We start from the raw sequence: 24698 nt of genomic DNA on the forward strand, positions 1-24698 counted from the left end.
ATTGAGACAGAAAAAGCCTTCCAATTTATTCAGACAATGCTGTATGTAAAGTGATTGGAGTTCACTCAGTATGAATCAGTTGTCTTCATAAATGAAAAAAATATGAACAATATTTTTTAAAGTTCTGTTTGTTTTTCTTACATAATTTTATTCTTTGTATTTGTTATGTTTTATTCAGTGCAGTGTATAGGTTATTAACTGGATAGCTTGCACAATACTGTGGAAAAAGTCATTGTGGAATGGGCAACTATATGTATATATGCATTTGTTTTTTCCTTTAGTGGTGTCCATGCATTTCAATGTGGATCATTTCAAGCTTCTGGTAATATTTGTCCTGCTGCTGATTTGACTTTTTCAGAATTGCATGTGTTGTCGCTCTCTGCTCATTTTTAGGAATGGTGCTGTTGGTGCTTTGGGGATGGTGCTTAAAAAGACCCCATCACCAGACCAATTAATTTAAACAACCCTTCCATAGGATTATATGTCCATTTGAAATAGAGCTCAATGTGGAACAAAATGTACATTTACACTTGGCAAGTATTACTTTGTGATTATAGTGCACACAATTATTATTATTATTTTTATAAGCAGGAAAAATGTCCTGAAACCTGTCACACTACCTCCCTAAAAGCATCCATCTTTACCACCGACTCCAGGTCCACAGCAATCCTATTTTGTGGCCAGCAGATGGTAGCTGATATTACATTGTCCCCGGCATCTGGGTCATGAGTAGGGATGAGTGAGTGAGAATATTAAGTTCTATCTCAGAGAATCAGACCTTACTCGCCTACCAAAAATGTAAGCCAGAATGGCCTTCCGCTTCGCCGAGAGGTCGAGGTCGAGTGGAACAGGAGGATTTTCCATCATGCAGCTCTGGAAATCCTCTGCGATCCCCAGGCACTAGGGATTAATTAACCTCTAGTGTCCCAGGGATCTCACAATCTTCTCAATGTATGCAGCCACAGCTGCAATCATTGTGAACATTCCCCTCACAGTAGAACCTCTTGACATTTTATTATAAGTATCTCTTGCAAATTATACATTTGTATCTGTAATGTTTGTATCATTTATAAGACTAGCCACTGCTAGGACATCATAGGTGAACATATCAATCCAACAAACCTGGATTCCTTTAAAATACTGTTTTCAAACTTGTACCAGATGCGTTGCTAGTTGCTGGATCACCCAGGTTTTCACATGATAATCTTTGTTCTCCACTCTCCACAAACCAGGCTCTTTATTTGTGATTCCTCCCCATCTCGAGAACTCATTATTCAAAAATGCTGTAAGTCACAACCAGGTATAATATAATAATAGACACTTTCAGAAGTGGCGAGGTTGTGGCAGGAAATGGGGGAAACTCTGGCTGTTTCTTGCTGCAGTGGTATGGTTCAAAGGCACATAGCATAAGAACACAAGTACATAAGTACACAGCACATTCATGTAACTGTAATAAATAGGATCAGTATTTAAAATGTATACAAACCATAGCACAGAACTGGTTTCTCACTTTGGGGACATATATAATTTTGTATTATATAAATTATTTTACGATGTCAATGCAGAAAATCAGTGAATAATTTATGCTTTACACTTAGCAGTGTCCAACCCTCAAAAAAAAGGTTTCAATTTTAAACTTGACGTGCATATAGCAGTCAAAACTATCTCTTTGGAAGCCTACAGTTGCTAGTCAATATCTTTGTTTCCATTGTGTTGTAAATAGCACTGGGGAGGTGTGAAAATAAAACTTTGCTTCTGAATTATGCTAACACCCCTGGTGGTAGAAACTCAGGTTACCCCCTCCTATATATCAGATAATCTCCAGTAGACCTTTAATAGCAAAATTCTCAGGATACTATTGTGGCATGACATCAATTTTGCATTGTAGTTTCAATCAGTTAGTGTATGTGTTGAATGGTAATTTAAAGTGTATAGAAAAGCTAAACCCTTTTGTTTGTATTTTAAGCAGAATGGCTATTTTTTGTGGTTTGTGTTCCCACTAGTGGAGATTCATCCATTTACTTTTGGCTGACCATTTTCAACTAGACAGAAAGTAACGTGAAATCATACATTTTAGAGCTGTCATGGGAGCAAGACTTAGGTTGAAGTCCAATGGTGACAAATGTTTGAGTGGTAACTAAGATGGCAACCTACCTATCTTTGGAGAGATTATCCCACTTCCTATTGTATCTTGAGGGCAAGGAATGAAACAAAAAATCCCTAGTAGGACATAGACTGCAAAAAAAATGGCTTAACAGGAGTTTTTAGCCTTAGTTTAATGTTGTTCCACTCTCGAGATCCGCTTTAAAGATGAATTGTGTCACCGTGTATAGCATTCTTCACATTATGGTAGACACACCTTATAGATTGCCCTTCTCCAGTGCTGATTATGCTCGTCACTCAGTTGCCATCTTCTCTTGACTTCCAGATTCCTTCTTCTTTAGCCTTTGAGCAGCCAGTGATAAAATTACTCCTGTGTATACACTCTGGAGTTAGATTATCCCGAAAAAAGCATTATTCTTACCATCCTATACCTGCTGAGGATGGACCAAAATGTGCATTGCATTGCTCACAAAAGTCTTTTTTCCTATTTAACTAGGGCACATGTTTTTTTTTCTTTATGAATAAATTTGGTTTCTTATGAAACAATATCATTTTCTTGAAAAAGGTTATCCAGCTTTATTGATATAAAATCCTGAATGGAGGTGGATTCATTTCATCCCTTCTTCACAGACACTTTACATAATGTAACAATTATGTCAGTTTAAAGTTACGGAAGAATAGCACAACAAATGATTCCTTACTTTTTGTTCTTTGACTTTTATAAGGATAACAAGATCAAAGATATAATGAAGAAATAGGTGTGCTAAAGTGAGATACTGATTCTGTTTTATGTTTTGTACACATAATAAATACTGATATTTGATCTTTTGTAAAACTTTAGTATAAAAATGGCTGAGCTATGCACTATTGTACTGGAAAATGGGGGCATTTTACAGTACAATAGAGCATTTGCGTTACTTTGGGCCAAAGTACATAGGGTATGGAGAATAAGGAGTTATGAGATGGGTTTTGAGCAAATAGAAAACGTCATTGTTAGTCCACAAGGTGCACAAATATCTGATTTTTTACCTGTGGTAGGAGTTAACATTTTTTGATGCAAGAACGCATTGGAAAAAAAAACTTCTGTATGCAATAATATGTTATGCTGGATCTACTCTGAAGTGTTTCCTTTCCACTTGTGCTGCACTCTACAAGAGCACTGAGCTGTGTCATTCCAAAGCCATTATACAATCTTGATTAAACTTTGAAGCCCTGCAGAAAGATAAGCAATAGTTAGGAGAAATGAAACTAAAGCTCTGTGTTTGTAATGGAATTAGAAACTGATACTGTTCTCATAAAAGTGCTAGCCGTATAGGTAATGAAATCATTTCTCATAAAATACAAAGCAAGATTTTCAGATCTGGATAAGGAATAATCCAACTCTTCGGCAGTGCCAAGGAGGCTAAAAATCACCCGGCTGGGGGCTAGTCATCTAGCATTCTATACAAAATAAAACTTGGGTTTGGATACTCTTTAAATAATATAAAGATATCTGTATTGTAAGTGGAAAGCCATTTTTTGTTTCCATTTTCACGCGCAGAAATATCTGTGCAACATTTTATCCTTATACCAACTGTTAAAGGACAAGTGCACTTTCTTAATGACTGAATATATCTATTATGCCTACCCTTGCAGACTTTAAATTATCCACCCTCCTTCACCCCAGATGTGCGAAAGAACCTTTTTTTTTTACAGCTGATCTGGCAATCCCCATGAACGCATAATGATGGGACTAGATTGAACCAAAATATTGATTCATCTGATAAAAAGATGTGGAACCCTCAGTGCTGACTCAAATTGAAAAAATCTAATGTTTCCTATTGCCAAGTTTGGGATAGGCAAAACAACTACAGATCCTAATTTAAATATGTCCTAAGGATACAGCAAAATACACTCCATGACCAAAAAAAGTCACATAGTTTAATATCTTTTTGCCCTGCTTTTAGGGACTCATTCACCATGTATTGTTTTGATAGGCTTATGAAATGTGATAAAATGTTTTTTTATCCAGGGTTAAATTAACTTTTTTGCCAAGATCTTGTATTGATGCTAGGAAAGTTGGACCATTGCATAAAGTCGTCTTCGGCACATTCTAGAGATTCCTAATGAGGTTAAGGTTTGGACACTGTGGTGGGCAATCCATGTGTGAAAATGATGTATCATGCTCCCTGAACCATTCTTTCACAATATGACCCTGCTAAATCCTGTCATTTTAGAATATGTCAGATTAGAAAAAATGATCAATTGATGGAAAGACCCAGTCATTCTGTATGTTCAGGTAGTCTTCTGACTTGTTTTTAGAACAGATAAGGTTGCTGAACCTAGACCAGACCAACTGAAGCAATCCCAGGTCATACCACTACTTGGAGACGTTTTTCTTGGCCAGGTAGTGTTTTCTTCCACAAGACAAAAAAGGTCACTCAACTAACATTTATAGTGTTCGAATTCTTATTATTCAGTCGAACGACACAAATCCACAATAACCCGAGTGCAAACAACTGTAAAATAATTCTGCCAATCACTTTTTGCAGTGTATTCCTCGTGTAGCTAATACCTTTCAGCTACATTACCATCCTTGTCTAATACAAACCTTGCCTTGTTTTAGCTGGTAACCTTCACCAAAACAATGATAGTTGCGAGCACACCCAGTTCCTTATTTGTACATCTATAATTACATGTGAATATTACAGCTACTGACGTCTCCCAGAAGACTTGTGTAATACCACTAAACTTGATATATTGAAAATCCATCTAATAATAGTCCAACATGCTCAAGACAGTGGTTATCCTAACCATAATGAGATAGTTTTTTACAAAAAAGACAAACAAATCAAATTATAAAAATGCGAAAGTATGTCAAAATTATTAATATTATTGTTATCCAAAATAAAATTGTTTAACCCAAACCTTTACAATTTTAGGCTAAAATTTTCATAGAATCTTCACAGTGGAGATGTAGAAAACAGTAATACCATATCCGATCTTGTAACAATGTTTCTAAATGAAAAGTGCAACTTTACAATATATATATATATATATATATATATATATATATATATATATATATAATTTCTAGAATGGAATCATACTTTGAATATGCAAAAATGTAAACTAAAAGGTGTTGCTAGACCCTGGCACACAAGGCAAGTACTTATATTCTTCTGCTCTTGGATTCCTGCCAGTAATTGTTTCTATTTTGGAGCAAAATGTGTCAGAGCATGCAGACAGAGGTTTGGTGATATGGTAGTATTGGGTAATCAGCAATGTAATAACATAGATGTAGATTTTATAAAGCAACAACCACAAAATAGGTTGCCTTGAAGGAAGATCTTACTTGGAAAGAGACATTTCTCATTTGAATAAAGTATTACCTTGGGAGTGGACATACGGCAATAGTCAGCACTGGCAGCCAGACATATTTATCATTAGTTCATTTGGTAAGCTCGCCAATTGGATTTTCATGGGGAATATACATTTACATATATCCACCTACTTTCTGTTTGACCCTTCTTCCTGACCTCTGCCCTGATCCTCGTCTTCCATCTGCCCTGACTCTCAACCCATCTCAACCTTGATTTTCACATGCTGCCTAGCTTGACCTTGGACCATCTTGACCTTGATTCTGTCTGCCCTGACCCTGGCTGGCCATTTATGTTTCTTACAGTGATTCCACCTTACCTGATCTGGCACCTGATCACTGGCTGTCCTTTTGCCAAAACCATATGTTCAATTCATCCCTGTTAAAGAGAGCCAGGGCCCTGCAGCAAACCAGTCCAGTGCCCACTATGGTTACCAGCTCATCATGGGGTGCTCTAGTAAAAACCAGGAGATACTTAGACTTTAATTCCTGAGTAGTCCCATGTCACCTGCCAGGGGGCGCAGCCCTAACAAGATCTTTATCATTAGAAATCTTTTTATCCTTTACAAGTTTAGACTAAAACCATGTCATATGGGTACCTCTACTGCTAGCAATACATCTCCATTGGCGGAATAATGCAGGCAAGTATTCCACTCTATGAAAACTCAATGAAATCATTCACTTGTTGGCCCTAAGAGAAATATATACTCCACAAGTGAGTCACTCAATATTCATTCCTCTGCTTTTAACAGCATTTCAAAAAAAATTTTCAGTGGTATTGACTTTTCACCCATCCTGTAAATCCCGATTAGAAGTCTACACTATAGAAGTCTCTCCTGTATTCTCTATCTCATGCATTTAGGATGTTTCCTTCTTCAACGTCACCTTCCTCTCTCTTCGCTCCATTCTCTCCTTACCCTTTCATGCTGCACTACAATAGAACTGAGTGCTCTGGTTTCTTGCTGAAAGTATCAAGCTACAAATGCTGGGAAATGAACAGATAGGTAAAAGGCTTTTTAAGGAGGAGTATATATTATATAGCAACATATATATATATATATATATATATATATACACAAAAGGTATAAATAAATAAATATATATATATATATATATAAACTTTGGAATGTAACTTTTATTATTTAGCAGTAGAAATTGTTCCAGAGACTCTTTAAAGGGAAACAATTGTGATAGCAATATGCTGGCTCACTGTGATTTTAAAGAAGCAAGCTTTAGAGCTGTAATTCTCTTTTTTTCTCTTTTTATTTTTTTACTTTACTACTGAATGAGTCACTAAAATGCAAGGGGAAATCGACCAGTAATGTTGGACTTACTACCTTTCACACTTGTCATGGGTTAGTGACTTATTTATGTGCATAACTTTTCTTTTAATTGTCTATTAGAAATAATTATATTTCTGAAAAATAAAAACACAACATTTTGGGTAATGTAGGAGACTTTCCTGTCTATTGCAGAGAAGAGATCACACTAAGGTAATATATTCCGGTCACTTATTTTACAGATTTGTTTGCTTGTAAATGCTTTACATCCAGATTTCTTAGTGTATGTACGTCACTAATGACGAATGAAGTAGGATCGCCAACAACTGTTGTTACTTTCATCTCTCAAATCAGCTATTTATGGTATGTGGGTGTAACTATGTGAGGAAAGTTGAAAGCTGTGTTATTTGTAAGGTGTATTTGTATCCATCAGCATAACAGCCAAGGCTTTCTCTAAAGGGTATACATCTTATTTTTATTCCAAATAATTCCATCTGTGGTTTATAACATCGTAAACTGTTATTTTTTTAGTAAGCATCAAATACCTGTACATTAATGAGTTGTCTTTAGCATATAACTTGTATTAATCACTTCCGAAATTTTCGATCAATAAGAGTATCTGAAAAGGTATGACGTAGGCACTTACTAAAGTGTTTGCTTTGACTTATTTGAAAGCAGTTGCGGCAAATGCCAGCACTGAGGCTACAACTGGAGTAGTACTTGTCACTGGCTGCCCAGGCACTTTAGATAAAAGTTACAATTTCCTTGAAAAAAAGAGGATATCACAGTGTAACAATAAGCTATCTGACCATATGAAAAGACATATATTTGTAAGCTATGTGCCAGAATCGGGTACACAAATTAGGGTATCCTGTTTTTTTAAACCTTACACTTCTGTATTGTTGTCTGGTAGACCACACAAGCTGTATACATATATTTGGTCTAGGTGTTTAAAAAACTGTACAGATTGAGAGCAAGGGTTGTGGGGGTGTCCAGGATGTTCAGTTTTTTTTGTAACTCACTATCCAGGGGACTTAGTATCTTTGGGTAAGTCTCTGGCGAGTTATCCCCCTTCATTTTACTCTCCACTAAACCCTGGTCCACCTCCAAGAATATCTTGTCCTGGCACTCATGGCAGGCCTTTGAAATTCAGCTTGCAATGTAGACTCAGTCCTAACAATGTCAAATACAAGATCAATTACTAGAACCTGTCTTCTAGCATCGTCTGATGGGTTTGTAGATGGCCAGTCCTTCTCAGGCCCCCAGGCAAACCCCGGCCCTTATCATTGACTAGGCCAAGCCAGGCTACTCCCCAGGCAATCAGCAGACTAGGCCACAAAGACCCCTTTTTCTCACAAGCCCATGGCAGCTCCTCCTGTCCTCCAGAGATCTTCAGGTTTTTATCCCTTAGTAATGACCAAACTTCATGGCTTCCAGTACCAGTGACTGGGACAAATATCCTTTCCCTGTAATTGGTCACCCCCTCATTGAATTACAGGGAAATGTTCTTGGTAACAGGAGGAAGTGGGCAATCAGCAAAAGCATCTCCAGATGTATTAACACATTGGTGAGACAGACAACAATACATTAGTTAGAAATTTACCAATTTAAAATAGGGATACTTCCCCATCTATAGGGTCCAGTGCTGTGTGCATGCATATATAAAGTGGCCCTGACAATTACATGGTGTGATCAAACTGTTTCCTTGGCTCTGAAGTTTAAAACTGAACTCAAGGCACTACAGTTTTAATATCTGTAGTCGTGTTAATATCACTTTACCTGTAACACTCCAATTAACATAAACATTTAGCCTACAATTGTGCCTGTTTATACTGCTCCAGCTGAACTTTACAGCCCTGTTTTAAGCTGCAGACTGGATTAACACCAGTGCTTGTGTTGTGTTTCCATTTTGGTGTACACATTCTCACTCACAAAGCACAGCCTAATCATGCTACAGTTGTGATGAGGCAAACATGACTGCAGTGTTGCAACGTCTGTGTTCTAACTATTGTCATTCAATGTCCAAGTTTTTGAAAGTATTGGACAATATAGTAAAATAAGGACTTCTTTGCTAATAAAGCATTGTATTTTATCCAGTAAGTTCTGACACACTCTGGGGCCAATCTAATATACCCATCTAATGGTGTCCTTGCCAAATGGATTATATAGTACCTTTTCTTACAAAGCCAAAACAAGGACAAAAAAAAATATTCAAATGTTGCATGCAAATTATTAGAATCCAACATTACTAAGGATTTATGTCCAAGCTGTGGGGCTGTCCTGTATGGTTAGCTAATAATTGCCTTTACCTAATGAATGGCCTCACCTATTATAATTGCCTGCTGTCCACATTATTGCTCAGTATGCTTCACATAATATTTATAACTATGTGGGAGAAGAGACTTGTGAAATAAAGACTAGTTATTTTAGTATTTGTGGTGAACATTACTCTACAGTGCTTGGGGAAATTTTAGGTATTTGCTTGTTGACCGCAGTCTGGACCCCTGGATATAATAAAAATGCTTGGTGGTTACATTCATTAAAAATATGCTTAAGCTAGAGTGTATGCTTGTTAGCATCACATAAAAATCATACAATTTTGACACAGATACCATAAAAGGGTAGAGTGTAACAATAGTTCAAATATTATAACAAAATGTTGTAAATGATTCAAACAGGATCAAAGATTTTTACAAACATTTTTACAACCATCCTCTGAAGAAGCACAAACAAGGTGAAACGCGTCAGACTGAGACTAAAGAACTGAGCTTTATCACTACTTCTGATGTTGCGAGAACAGCTATGATATGAATGTTCATAACCAAATCTCAAGAACTTATCACTACCATGCACAACTCTCCTTAAAAAAATTGATAAATACAAGGGGTGGGCTTTATTTTCCTTTAACATTTTGATCAGGGTCCACCTATTGTAGGATTTCCTACCAAGACCACGTAATATTAAGATTTTATGATTATAAAAAAAAGTCTTTTTTGTTGTTTTTGTGTGACGTGTACAGATTGTAAAATGGTATTGAAAGGATATTAAAAACCAAGAACTAACCACTACCACTCCTTAGATGTGGTGGTTTTATTAGTTCTCATTATGTAGGAACATTTTTAGGAAGTACAGAACATTGCTGTTGATCTTGTAATAGATACAGTGTCCTTGTTACTTCCAGTAAAATAAACTGAAATCACAAACAACATGATCTTCCTTACAATCTATCATCTACAAACTACAATGGAGGAACATGTGGGAAGTCATGTTTGTAGTCAAACATAGATAGTAAGTGAACTTTTCTACCCTATGATAGGAACGGGATGGACATAAAGAGGTGCAAAGTGTGCTCAGCCAACAGGGACACCTAATCAGTTCAGCAGGAAAGGGGCCCAATTTAGTTTTGCACAGGGGGGCACTGTTGGCTGTACCCACCATCGAAAGAAAACATGTTATTCACAAGATTATCAAAATAAACTAAAGGCATACAGTTCTCAAAAAATGCATCCATCACAACTAAGACTGATAAACTACTTTATAGTGCATTTTTGTCTTTAGGTTTGTTATTATTATTATACAGTATTTATATAGCGCCAACATATTGTGAAGCCCTGTTAGTCACATTTTACTAATTTGATAATTGTTCATCATGTTGAAAAGGTCATAAGAACAAAATTTAATTAAGTTTCATATGCTCAGATTACTTGTGCACAATATGGTAATAACCAAATAAAAGGTCAACTACTAAACCACATGCAACTTGGCCGTCTTTCAGCCACTGTCTTCCTTGAGTTCTGGAAAAGACGAAGAGCTGTACTAACCTAAGACTGGGATCTCATTGACTGGGAAGATGAAGAGGTAAATATTTAATCAGCATTTGTTTATACTGGCTTTGACTTTTTAAATTAATTCTGCCTTTTGTAGACTTGGGCCCAACTAGTTCTTTGGAGACATCCTTGCATGCTATTTGATTGCCACACTGCAATTTTTCAAAGACAGGTGCAGAAACGGCTTCTGGTGGATAATGCTAACACAATTGCTCACACTCTATAATATTTTAGATATTTTAGTTCTCATAAGCCATGTTTAGCAACTACGCTAGACAGAACTCCGAAGAAGCATAAAGCATAAATAAAGCCAAAGACACATATGTATTACATGCAGTCCGATAAACATTTTACTAATAACCTCCATTTATTATTACTGCTACTTTGCTATTATAGCAGATATGTGGGATATCTAAATATAGGTTCAAAGGCAAAGGTGAAGGTTAAACCAAAAGACACTAAAGTTAAATCAACTGCACTAGTTGATCAGTACTCAGTAACCAATCTTGTTAAATACTCCTTCTTCCTCTGCAATACAAGTCTGTCCCAAAACATTCGTTATAAATGATATGGTTGATTTTAGGATGGTGGAAAGGAAACAGCATTATAAATGGAAGATACGTATTTCAAGGCATATATCAGCAAAAAATCAGCTACAAATCATAACCTGTATATGGGGTACATGTCTATAAAGAGATAGATAGGTGTGATATTTCATTTTCACATTTGGTTTATAGTTCTATGTCTTTTTAGGAAGAGTTACGTCCACAATTCGAAGCAAAGTATTCCAAACTGGAACGAGTCAATCCAATTACTGGCAAGCCTGAGCCTTTCCAGCCCTTCAGCGACAAACTCAGCCGACTCATGGTGTCTGTGTCCGGAATATTCTTGATGGTAATATTTTATTATATAGCATAGCTTCCAGTCAACTGTATTTATATCATGTTGGGTTTTTAGTTTCCCCTCCTGCAAATGGCTTAACAGATTCGGGCCTGCAAACTCAGGCAAAGACTACTTAGCATTACGCATAATAAAAACAGCAAAATAAAACAGTGAATAAATTCTGTTTAGCCTTCTTGTTCAGTACTAAGTGTCCCACAATACATCCGTTTAGTATATTTTAGAACACAACAAAGCCTCAGATTTTTCATTAGAATAGTCATTTCACACACACGTTTCTTATTGTCAAAACATAAGAATCAATACTGTAGATTAGCATTTCCCAACCAAGCTTTCGTGAAACCCTAGGGTTCCTCCAGAGGTTGCTAAGGGTTCTTAGGTGAATTTACTGTATACATTAGATTCAGTAATTATACCAGGGGTTCCCTCATGTTACAAAATGCTAATAAAGTCTTCTGTAGACTGTTCATTTTATTTATCACCACCCCATGACATACATAGGAAATGATTATATATCACCCTTTTTCTGCAAAAAAAAGTTCTAACCTTTTCTAACTTAATTAAAAAAATGGCTTGAGTCCTCATTTTATTTTTGTAAATAGAAATAAAAGTCATCAAAATGTTGAGTACCATGTGGCTCATTCCTACTGTGTACTGACACCTACTGTATTATTTGTTCATTTTTAGATATCTCTGGTGCTGACAGCAGTCTTCGCTGTGGTTGTGTACCGACTCGTCGCCATGGAGCAATTTGCATCATTCAACTGGCATTTTATCAAGAAGTACTGGCAATTTGCGACATCTGGCACTGGTGTCTGCATTAATTTCATGATCATAATGTCCCTTAATGTCGTAAGTTTCTGTTCTTGTTATAGATTGTTCTTGTCATTTCCCCATGTAACTGAAACATTCGCAGGTTCCTATTCATAGGTATTACTCAATGTTTGCAGCTCTTATTTGACATCTCTGCTTAAATCAAAGACTGTAAAGCGAAGAAATGATCAGCAGGAGCTTGATTAAAGCTCTGCTTCAGAGCAGTATAAAAGACACAAATTATTAACCTTATTACTCCATCATTTAATGTACTTAAAGCACAATTAGGTTATGTACCTGTATCAGTCTCTTGCAAGCTCTGTCTTGCAGAGCTTAAAATGGAAGGGGTAAATACACCGTAAGGAACCAATTAGTGGTGTTGCCTGGCAAGGACCATGCCTATAGGTGGGAAGAGCAGTTTGCTCTTTAACTGTTAGATTATGGGCTGAGGTGGTAAAAAAACACCTATACCTAGTACCTTCAATAGCTGCAGCAGAAAGTAATCGCGTCTTGTCCCTGGCAAGACGGGGTTGTACTGTTTAACAGGGCTGTGTATAATCATACGGAACAACAAAGTCTTTGGCAGGTAAAACTGCTCCAATCACAACCCTTTTCACCGCATGTAAATTGGGCTTTCCGTTATTGGGCCTGATTTTTTAAAGTTCTCCAAGACTATCATGGGAGAACCTGGGTGATCTAACAAACCTGAAAATGATCTGATTAAGGATTGAACTTCAAACCTTTACTGTCCAATTGCAAATGATTTTCAATAAATCTATTCTGAGTTTGCTAGATTACCCAGGTTCTCCCATGATAGTCTACCCGTTCCAGTCTTCGAGACATTTAATGAATCAGGCCCATTATCTCTTAGTTGTAAAAATTTGTCTTACGCCAATAGAAATCAAAATTAATCAGTCAATTTTTGTAGTCGTTTGATTAGCTGCAGAGGCAATGGCAATCTCCGTACTTATTCTGTTGCATATCCCGGTGAAATGTTTTTATTATCTACCAAATATTTTAATCTGTGGCTGACTTTCAGGCTCATCCCCAAGTCAATTCTGCATTTGGGTGTACGGTTACAGGATGGGGGCTGGAAGTGTTTCTATGAGGGTCAATGCTAGGGTTACCAAGGGGATCAGTGCTAGGTTTGCTCGGAAGGTTCAGGTGAACAGTCTTACTGTTAGGATTTGTGTTACTGAGAGGGTTAGTTTTGGGATTGCAGGTAGGGTATATGTAAAGTTGGTTTAGGTAGAGCATCGCTTTTTGTTTTTTTGTGCCAAAATGTTTAGATTGTTAAATATCTGTTGACTATGTCTGTTTTTTTTTAGGTGTATGAGAAGGTAGCATATCTTTTAACCAACTTAGGTAAGTTCACAATTCAAGATCATAAATATATATTAATATATATATATATATATATATATAATTGTGGTAAACCACCCTTGTGGGATCACCTTTTCTGAAGTAAAAGGTACTGCAGGAAAGGTGTATAAAGCACACTGGAGACAGTAGATAAGTTTGAAACTGACCCGCATTCAGTTTTATTAAAAGGTTGTTGCAAAGGTAAAACAAAACAAACCAAAATAAATCCTAGCCAGTCAGGCACTAACTAAACAGCAGGCAGAATTCTCTCTACCAGTTGGTGGCTAACCCAGCCAACTTAACACAAACATTCCAGCAACCTTTACTCACATGTGGTAAAAAAATGGCTCTCACAGGCAGCTTCCCTGTGCCCCAGGTGAGAGGGAGCTTTCTTCCTCTCCTTCCCTTTTTACCTGCTGCTCACAGCTGTGCAGTAATTAATGGCCAGACAATGGGTTAATGTTTCCCATAGGAGAGAAACGTTGGGGAGACATACCTTCCCTCAAAGATGACTCTTTTTGGCATGTCACAATATATTTTTAAATGGCATGCAGCGAGTGTGAAATTTATAAAAGCAGCTTTTTTAAGAAAATAGACTATGGTCCAAGGGAAATTTTCGAATAGATATATACATACATGTATTTTTGTGGTCTGCATAGAGTGAACAAGGGTTAGAACATGATTGGTCTTTTATTTACTGGAGTTTCTCATATGGAGACTACAGATTTTGATCTTCTCATTTAGTTATATGCAAAAACATTGTGTTTGTTGCTTTTTATTTATTAAAGGAATATGGGCTGTTCGCTTAGCAAAGCTCACATTTACTTAGCTTAGTGAATGTGCTGTGCTGACTTTCAGTATCCAATCATGTGCAAGTAAAAATCATGTTTTTAACAAAGGGCCAAAGTTTTCAAAGAAGTCCCCATATTTTCAATTTATCATGTCGTTATGCCTAACTGGTATTTTTTCTAAAACATAGTTTTAATAAGTATATATACAAATAAAAAAAACGGTTCACATTTCTTTGTTGGATTTAAAAAATTGTAACGATGGACTACGCAGTGATGTTTTGTTTTATTTCTAGAACATCCAAGAACTGACTCAGAGTGGGAAAACAGTTTTGCTTTGAAAATGTTCCTTTTCCAGTTTGTCAACTTAAACAGCTCAATCTTTTACATCGCCTTCTTTCTTGGCAGGTAAGAGTCACAATAAATATGTTTTTATCATCTGCTTATCATATTTGAAATCACTAAAAAACCTGCCTAGACTTGTGGAAATCTGGACTAAGTCGTGTTTTTGTGGTTTTTGTATTCGTCATTTCTGTAATATCATTCTTATCAGATAAATCGAGCAATATTCCCCTCTGATCTTCTATAGTTAAGATTGCTGTATACAGGGACATAACCCATCCCTTTGTGCAATAAATACCAAATAAATTGTGGGAGGAATTTCTAATTTGATATAGATAAAATATTATATTGCCTAGCCCGGTAGGTAAATAAATATTCAGGGAAGGATAGAGACAGACAGGCATTTATAGGTGATGTGATGTTTGTGCTTATTTTTTGTGAACAGTTAATATGTGGTCCTAAAACGAACAAAGACCAACTATTTTAAACCAAAAGAGTGCTATATTATAATGTGAATAGTGAATAGTGAAAGTGACAATAAAATTCTTATGCCAACATGTACTAATTGTTGTACAAAAGTTATCTATTACTATTTTGCTGGTCAGAAAGATATCTCAGGGTGCCCGATGCGTTTTCGCCTTTTGGCTTCCTCAGGGGACAGCTGAGATCAATGATGTAAGATCACAATGTACAATATTATGTAAGGGACAGCTGGGTCATTGCATCCCTGGAAGATTGATAATGACGTAATTTTGTGAGGTCTGGCTGCAGATATATATAGAGAAAAGTGCTCAAAAAAGGATTCCCACATAGGTAAGCTGAAATAGGATCAAAATTCCAATTATTGTAGGAGTCGAGGATATGTTCACATATTATCAAGAAATAATTTGGGAGTTAAGGTATCTTGTAATGTCAGAATATTCAGTGTCCTAAAATCACAAGCACAATGTTAGTATCCAATCAGTATAGGTGATCCTGATTCTAGGATATGATTGCAGTGAATTGCAGGAGGCTGGCTGCAGATGTCCTGCCTGTTCAATCATACTCACCCCTGAACCACCAATAGCTTTCCACATCCACACCAGAGCTTGAGAAACACCGGGATATCATCCCCTCAATTTATCAATCATCACTATACTTTCCAAAATTATTTCATCCTAACTGGAAGCATTGGTGGAAATTCACTGCAATCATATCCTAGAATCAGGATCACCTATATTGATTGGATACTAACTTACAATATAACAATTTGGAACATCCTAATAGCCATATTGTGCCTGTGATTTTAGGACACTGAATATTCTGACATTACAACATACCTCATCTCTTGATATATTTCTGGATAATAAATTACATATCCTCGACTCCTACAATAATTAGAATGTTAATCCTATTTCAGCTTGATCTCAGCTGTCCCCTGAGGAAGCCAAAAGGCCAAACGCGTTGGGCACCTTGAGATATCTTTCTGACCATCAAAATAGTAATTAAGATAACTTTGTACAACAATTAGTTTATCGTGGCATAAGAATGTTATTGTCACTTGTATTTACATTCTAATATAGTACTCTTTTGGTTTAAAATAGTTGGTCTTTGTTAGTTTTAGGACCACATATTGACTGGTAAAAAATAAACACAAACATCACATCACCTATAAAAGCCTGTCTGTTTCTATCCTTCCCTATATATGCAATAAATACCAGCTTTTTTATTATATTAGACTACATCCAATTAGCTGGTGTAGGTAGGTCTAGTGTAGGTAACCTAAGTTATTAAAGCTAGAAAAGAATGTACAACATGCAGTAAAAGATATTTGAAACTGTCCTTGCAAATATGCAGCTTGTTTAGTTGGTTGAATCTCACACATTTCTGCCTGATTGGCCCCTGACCTTCTATACTTTTATTCTGGTAATGGCCTATTTATACTGCTGGGACAAAAATAGGAAAAGTTTTATATTTACCTAGACTTCATATATGCAGAGATAGATTTCACGTGAAGAGAAGGATAATTAACTTCTATTATATTACTAAAAGAATGTTGAATGTATGTGGGTCTCTGTGTCTGGGCTCTGCCCTGGGGTCCAAACACGAGACTGCGATTTCCCTGACAGTTGATAAACGTGACTGGTTTCGCAAGTGTTGACAGTAAAAAATGTTTTAGAGTAGGCTATACCTGAGAGGCTGTATCCCAAGGATTTTATCAAATGTGAACTAGTTCATTTTCAGAGAACGTACATTGCAGCTAGTATTCATACATCTTTGAAAAGGCTGCATTTCAAGCCATGAATTTCTGGTGGGTTACTCTTATACTGACAAACAAATAAAGGAAAAAACAGTTTTGCAAACATTTCCATAGTGACCTCCAATTCTTTATTAGACTAAAGCTTTCAAGTATTTGGAAAGTATATCAGAAATTTTATTATAAGCCAAGACAACATTTATACATTTCAAAGGTTTTCAAATATAAAGCATATCTGAACCCAAGGTCAAAAATGAAATATGTTTTAGCTCAGCAGCCTTTAGATGGGACAACTGTATTGGGTTCTTTTTTAAAACTTCATCCATGAAAGAAAGCCTCGGTTTAATACTGCAAATGATATTGCAATCTGATATAACAGTAATATATATATATATATATATAAATATATATATATATATATATATATATATTACTGCTGACAACTGCAGTATTAAAACTAGGGCAGGCTGTTGTCTTCTGGCTTAAAGCGTACCTAAACTCAGAAATTTCACTTTACATAAAAGAGTAGACAACCCTTTTATGAAAGGTAAAAATTCTGTTTATTTGTTTTTTTTTTAAGTGCAGTAACGGCCCCTAATTCTCGATCGCCTAGGCGGTCAAGAATGAATGGGAGTTTAAAGCCTCCCGGGATACCTAGGTCATGCATCCCGGGAGGCTCTTGGGTGCTCCTTCTGCACACGCCAGAGCATCTTGGTCACGTGCAGAGCGAGCCTTTGCGTGAAAAGGGAAAAATTTGCAGATCTCATGCATGCGCAGTGATATCGGTAGGTTTTTTCCAACCTACGTCAACCGATCTTACACCTGGGTCAGGTGACGTAGGAAGAAGAACCCAGAAGAAAATGCGAAGATGTCAGCTTGGAGACAGATACAGGGAAGAGGTGGGAAGAGATGAAAGACACCTCCAGACCGATCGACTGCACTCCAGGATTGTGTAAGTGTATTTTTTTTGTTTTGGGTATTTTTCAGTTTACTTCCTCTGTACCTTTGCCACCTGCTGGCTGAAGGCTTATATCATGATTGAAGCCTCTAGCTCTAAATGATCACTATAACATAATTTATATCATGATCAGGAGCCACTCTGATTGGTTCCCAATTGATAGTGGAGCTCGGAGCCATCAGCAACAACTCAATCTGACAGCTATCAAATGCACACCATGTTGACTGTGTACCCTCAGAAATGTCCAACCACCCCTGGAATGCACGCAAATATTTGACAAAATTAAAGTTCTGGAATGAAATTACATAACTTGCTTTGGCCAATGCAAAATGGGATAAAAACATGTGCCTCTGAATTATTTATAGCAGATATTTATAAGAAACCCTTCATCCTAACGCCTGATGACTTCCTTTTAATCTTCTGATAGAAAAGTAATTCCCCCTCTAAGCTCAGTAGTCAGAAGAAATTAACCTACAATTCCTCTTATTTACCAAAGCTTGCTGAAAAGTCACTTCTATGTGATCAAGTTGTAATAGCACATGTTGTAATCTTAGGAAATGAGTGCACATAGTAGGCAAGATTACAACTTCCTGTTGAAACTTATTCTACATAAAGATAATTTGTCCATTTCCCCTTTGTAGGACGAAGTACCAGGCTCTCTTAAAAGCTTCCCCATACCCAACACACTCACACTACCTTTGTTGTGCTTCCCTGCTACTCAATTTCCCCATCCAAGCCATAGATCCAATCTTCATTCCAATTACACAGGGTGATGACCTTCTCTCCTTCTCCATGTGGCAATGTTTAGAGTTGCTGGGTGGCTGCTTAGGCCAGAGCACTGCATCCTGGAAGAAAGTGGAAAAAGTTAAAAAATACCAAGAGTTGCCGCAGAGCAATGGATACGAAGAGGAAAAGCAGGGAAGGATGTAGTGTAAAGGAGACTTTGAAGGGAATTTGTGACAGAATATTTTTTACGCCATGAATGATCTATTCGGAAAATTATTTACATAAATTAAATTATTTAAATGAAGGAATAAGCCATATGATGATGTTGAGGGATTTAGAGATCTCAGGAAAGCACTAAAGAGAAGTGACAATATAGTTACATAGTAAGTCAGGTTAAAAAAAAGACATAAGTCCATCAAGTTCAACCACTAGGGAAATAAACATATCCCAGATATAAAATCCTATGAACATAGGTGATCCAAAGGGAAATGAATTTGTCCAAGAGTATTATAATCAATAAACAAATGTAATTATTTTACAGGTTTGCAGGGAGGCCTGGCAAATACAACAGACTTTTTCAAAGATGGAGGCTGGAAGAGGTAAACCATAACATCTAACCTGACACAATAATGCTGTGTTTGGTCTGTAAGTAAAGGTTGTGATTCTTAACCAATACCTTCTGCATGGGAATCACACCTACATTCAATGTGATTTATGGCAGTTCTTATGAGTTGCTTAGTACATATTTATCTGTTGTCAATGACTTTAGTATTCCAAATGACAAAACGAAGAGGTGTGTATATTTTCTTTAAGGCTTAGTTTACATGGACTGTTTCCACAGTTGTACAATGCCACATTTAAAAGCTCATTTGTGAAATTTCCATCCATTACAGCTCCTAAATGCCTATAAACAATCATAAATGCTTTACATGAAAACAATGGACGCTTTTATGAGAGTTTATAAGTGTGTAAGGATGTTTAGAGATTTGTTTGCCCTTGTTTACCATCTTTCCTAAATTAACCTTGTTTATAAACACCTGTATAAATGCATAAAAGTACTTTATATGCTTTTCCAGGAGTTTTAAAATGACTCTTGTGTAAACTAAGCCTATTGGTAACCACAACCAAAATATGTGATGTCATGGATGTAATGTTTATTACAACTGTGTGATAGAGGAGGCCAACCCAAACACTCCATCCCATACTTTTCTTATCAAGCTAACCCTTGCATTACTTGATTTTTAGTAGATCCAAATCAAATTCCAACATGTATGGTCAGCTTTAGGAAAAAATAATATGTTTTACTGGTCCTTTCAATGCAGAAAAAAATATTTGAATCAGTGGTAATGGATTGGTGTTGGGCAAGTAGCAATGTTCACCAATGTTTGCCCTCATGAAGATGACCTCTATGGATTGTTCCAGCTTGGCCAGATTTCATTTGGTCAAATCAGGTTCACTTTGGTAATTGGTACACTTTTTGCATTTTCTTTTCTCAGTGTCATCCAAGTGGCTGCCTTATAGACCTCTGTTTACAAATGGGTGTTATAATGGTTCTGAAACAAATGTGGAATAACTTCATGGAATTAGGATATCCGTAAGTAATATATATTTTATGATTTTACGATTCTACCTAATATATATGTATGGTTACTTGAATATATGGTTTCAAGATGATCAACTGAAGGGTGGTGATCTGGGACTGAACATGATAGAATCTGACATCCAGGCAAAAAAGACTACAGAAAAAAGATTTATAATTTATTTCTGGGGCCTAGCCAAAAAGAGTAAAGGAGGCTTTCCTTTGTGAGGCTTTGTGAACTAACACTCTTTGCACACTATCTACATTAATAACAGCCGCATAGGATAATTTGCTAGTCTTTCGGGGCCAAAACATATTACCAGAAACCAATATTATCAGGGGTGTAAGCCAGTTGTCAAAGAAAACCAGCATTCCCATCGGCTGGTGGTTCTTAGGGGCTGCTCGCTGTATACAGCTAAAAGACCTAAGTTGGTTAAAATTTGGAAAGTCAAGAATCAAAAACTTTGTCTTAGTTCAGCCAAATTGACCTTGAACCAAACTCAGACAAATTTGAGCAACACTAATGGCTAGCTTAATATATGATACTTATTTAAGGAAATCATACCTAAATAATTATCTCATATGGTTCCCTTTATAACAGATTACTACAGAACTGGTGGTCGAGAAGAAAAATAAGGAAAGGTGGACAAGCAGTAGAGCACAAAATAACTTTACCTCAGTGGGAAAAAGACTGGAATCTGCAGCCAATGAATGCTCATGGGCTAATGGAGGAGTATTTAGAAATGGGTAAGCTCAATATAAATAAACATTAACATAAACTAAAGAACACCTTCTTGAATGTTAAAGATATAAAGAGGGAAACGGATGTTTTATCACACCAACTGTCCTAGCATGAAAATACTGATACACCATATATGTAGTACATGGGGTGATCATTAGTTTATTAAAATAAAAGAAGACTAAGGAAAAAATAAATGAATGGAGCCATCACATCTAAAGATTGATGAGTTGAATGTTAAATTTTTATTTGAGTGTGTATAGCTGGGCAAGTAGCATTTTTAAATGAAATGGACATCACAGCAAGCCTTTATGGTTTGCTTAAGGCAATTTATTTCACTTATAGACTGGTTATACATCATTTTCATTTCTGACAAAAATAAGTACACTTGATAGCATCAGTTTGAAAACTGCAATGATGCTTTTGGGTAGACTTACTTTAAACTTGGACTTACCTTTGAACAAACAAAAAAATTGTGAATAACCTTAAAGCTGAATCCCTTCTATATCTAAATGATTACCTTACATGCACACACTGCAAGGGTTGAGTGTCTTGCAGTTTAGGGAGTGTTGAATAAAGTGGTAAGGTAAAAAACCTTATTCTTCCCTCTCATATGCCTCTTCTTCTTTGTATGATGATTTCCCCAACACCACCCCTCTTCTCCACCCAATCTGTCACTTTTCATCTTCTCTTGCATTATACTTAGGGATGAAGAAGGCCCTTCCACATTCTAGGATTTGCAGTGTGAACCAGCTGAAGGGGAAGCATAAAATAGGTTACATTTTCACCTTATTCATCAACCCCAGAAAACTTGAGCATATAACCCATGCAGTGTGAGGGTAGCCCCATTGCAAGGTGAATTTTTAGCTTTTATTTTGTTTTTAATCTATTATGTCATTTTTTTATTCAGTAATTCAGTTTGGATTCACCACCATCTTTGTTGCGGCATTCCCACTGGCCCCTCTCTTGGCACTGCTCAACAATATTATTGAAATCAGACTGGATGCTTATAAGTTTGTTACACAATGGAGGAGACCTATGCCAGCCAGGGCCACTGATATAGGTAAGTATTATTTTATGATGGAATCAATAGTATGGTTTCAAAGATGAACTCCAGGCAAGCAGCAACATACACGGTTGAGATTCATTTGTAGCTACTAATTTATATTTAATATTGTTGAGGGTAGAGACAGGCTGATCTGATTAGCCCAGACTGGTGTCCCTTTCACTTACAGTCCATTGTTCAACTGTGTGTCTACAGAGTATTGCAAGAGGCTAATAACAAGACTTCTGATACATATATTAGCTTCACATTAGCTTCATCTATAGCCAAAGTTTTTTGAGTTTGAGATAAAGTGTGGAAGTATACCTAAGGTATCTGGGAGCATGCAGAAGACATAGTGCTAGCCACCGCTTTAAGGGGTTATTCTTTTCATTGGCCACCAATTACAAAGGCTTTTTTACCCTGATCCCCCCGCCCCCCAAAAAAAAATAGTTTTAGCAGCAGATTTCTGAGATTGGACATTATTTCAAGAATTCCTCTGGGTAAAGGAGAAGTGCCTAAACTCTGAAATGTTTTGGTTGTTTTATCCTATTATACATTACTAAAATATATTAAAATCCTATCTGGGCTCCACAAACATTGCTGTAGTGCTTTCACTGCTTCTCCTACATCCCTATGAAGGTAACCATCTGGATTTTATTTTTTCATGCCGGAGTCTATAGCAAGAAAAATAGTGGGCAGTGTGCTGGTGATCCCACTAAATCTTGCTGCAGATCTCTTGGGACTTCCAGGCAAAGGCAGCCATGAATAAAAGCTCACATTGCAGTAGATGTAATGCTGTTGGTGCAGGAGTATCAGAAAGTATACTACTGTTTTAGGAGGAAAGTAAGGCTAAAGGTAATTCTTTTAGGTTATTGCTTAGATAAAACTAATGTTTCTAGGTGTTATCTTTAACATAACAGATTTTGGCTTAGGCCCACTTTAACCAGTTTGTTATTTCATACTTTGGCCATTTACTGATTAAAATGCTTATTTGACAAACATATATTACTTCGGTGTGCATCTGCAGCAAGTCAGTGTTAATAGGTAAAATGCTTCTTACAGGAATTTGGTATGGAATATTGGAAGGAATTGGAGTTCTGGCTGTCATCACTAATGCGTTTGTCATTGCCATAACATCCGATTACATCCCCCGTTTTGTTTATGCTTTTAAATATGGACCATGCTTGGATCAAGGATACAGACATGAAAAGTAAGATTTGTTTTATATTACCAAGTATTAAAATAATTGTTAAATATTTAATGTAATACCGATGTCCAAATATGTTCTTGTTTTTCAGGTGTCTTCGTGGTTATGTTAATAGCAGTTTATCAGTGTTTGATCTAAGTGAGCTTGGAGAGGGTTATACCGGTTACTGCAGGTATGGAGCACAGCTTTCAAAAGGAAGACATGAAAACCTTGCCTATATAAATTAGATTTATAGTCTGTCTGATGAGTGGTGTGGCATGGTTGTGCTGTGTTGTAATCCTGTATTTTAAAGGGTCAAGTGATAAGAGTCAGACAAGTTGATTATGTAATTATAAGGCATCCCATCGTGAATGTAAAAGTTAAGGGGCTATTGATACCATTTTATTGTAGTAATGGGCAGTAATTTATGGTACATGGGGGTATCCTATAGAATGATAGGAGCTTCCAGTGCACACTGTATTCTAAATCAACATGCATGTACATGTATGGTATAAGATTACACGGGAAATAAATTATGAACTTTATATTGGCGGCTATGGCTAAGCAGATCAGTTTACTAGTAAAATTTTGTTCAAATGGAAGAATCTAATGTATGAGACTCGGTTGGGCTTTCAGTTGAAAGATATTTTGTACAGAGATATATTCAGTACTAGTATAATACAAATGGACCCTTTTCTCCAGTTGGCTTGTTCTTAACTATTCATTTCTTCATACATTACTTGCTATGAAACTCCCAGTTTAAGCAGTTTTTTATCTAAGTTTTGCTGTCAGGATGTATATACAATATTCAAAAAGTTCTTCTTTCTGTATTTTGTAGTGATTAAGTGGTGCATCTGGACTGCTACTCTCACACATAGCACAAAAGCTTGGGTCCCCAGTGGTCTAACATCCCCGGTACAGTGCTCAAGGAGCTTTGCAGAGACAAGGGGTAAAGACCTGGGCAGCTGAAGAAAAGTGGTCTGCCTCTAGGTTATTTATTACTATTTGAGTAGTTATGTTATGGTATAGTAAATAATATCAGGTCTTTAGTTGGGCTTTACTCAGAGGTTGCTGTTTTCTGAACATATTATCCCATCATTATATCATTTTTTTATGTTACTATGTCTTTCATCCTGATACATTTGACTTATAACACAAAGCTGATATTTTTCTAGATATCGGGATTACCGAGCACCTCCTTGGAGCTCCAACCCCTATGAATTCACCCTGCAGTTCTGGCATGTACTAGCTGCACGGTTAGCCTTTATTATTGTGTTTGAGGTATGTATTTTTCAATATTGGTAATGAATTTATAACAAATGGCTAAATATTATATTTTATATTAGAGAAACTGGCATGCAATCATTTTAATATGGTGAATACATGGTGAACGCAGAGCTATCAGGCTTGTTAAATAGACAGTGTAGATCAAGAAGCATAGTACCAAGTAGAGTAA

At 36.5% G+C, this 24698-nt stretch overlaps 1 protein-coding gene across 1 annotated transcript in view; it reads left to right on the forward strand.

The window, feature by feature from the left end:
• The window catches only part of ANO3 (anoctamin 3), a 245710-nt gene that overhangs the window by 212476 nt on the left and 8536 nt on the right, over positions 1-24698 (forward strand). The window contains 12 exon segments of the mRNA XM_072421825.1: positions 10517-10599; positions 11322-11462; positions 12156-12320; positions 13610-13646; positions 14728-14839; positions 19235-19292; positions 20190-20287; positions 20874-21019; positions 21922-22074; positions 23119-23266; positions 23355-23435; positions 24418-24523. Coding sequence (XP_072277926.1) covers positions 10517-10599; positions 11322-11462; positions 12156-12320; positions 13610-13646; positions 14728-14839; positions 19235-19292; positions 20190-20287; positions 20874-21019; positions 21922-22074; positions 23119-23266; positions 23355-23435; positions 24418-24523 — 1328 coding nt within the window.

This window comes from Pyxicephalus adspersus, chromosome 9, assembly GCF_032062135.1.
Source record: "Pyxicephalus adspersus chromosome 9, UCB_Pads_2.0, whole genome shotgun sequence".
Taxonomy (NCBI): domain Eukaryota; kingdom Metazoa; phylum Chordata; class Amphibia; order Anura; family Pyxicephalidae; genus Pyxicephalus; species Pyxicephalus adspersus.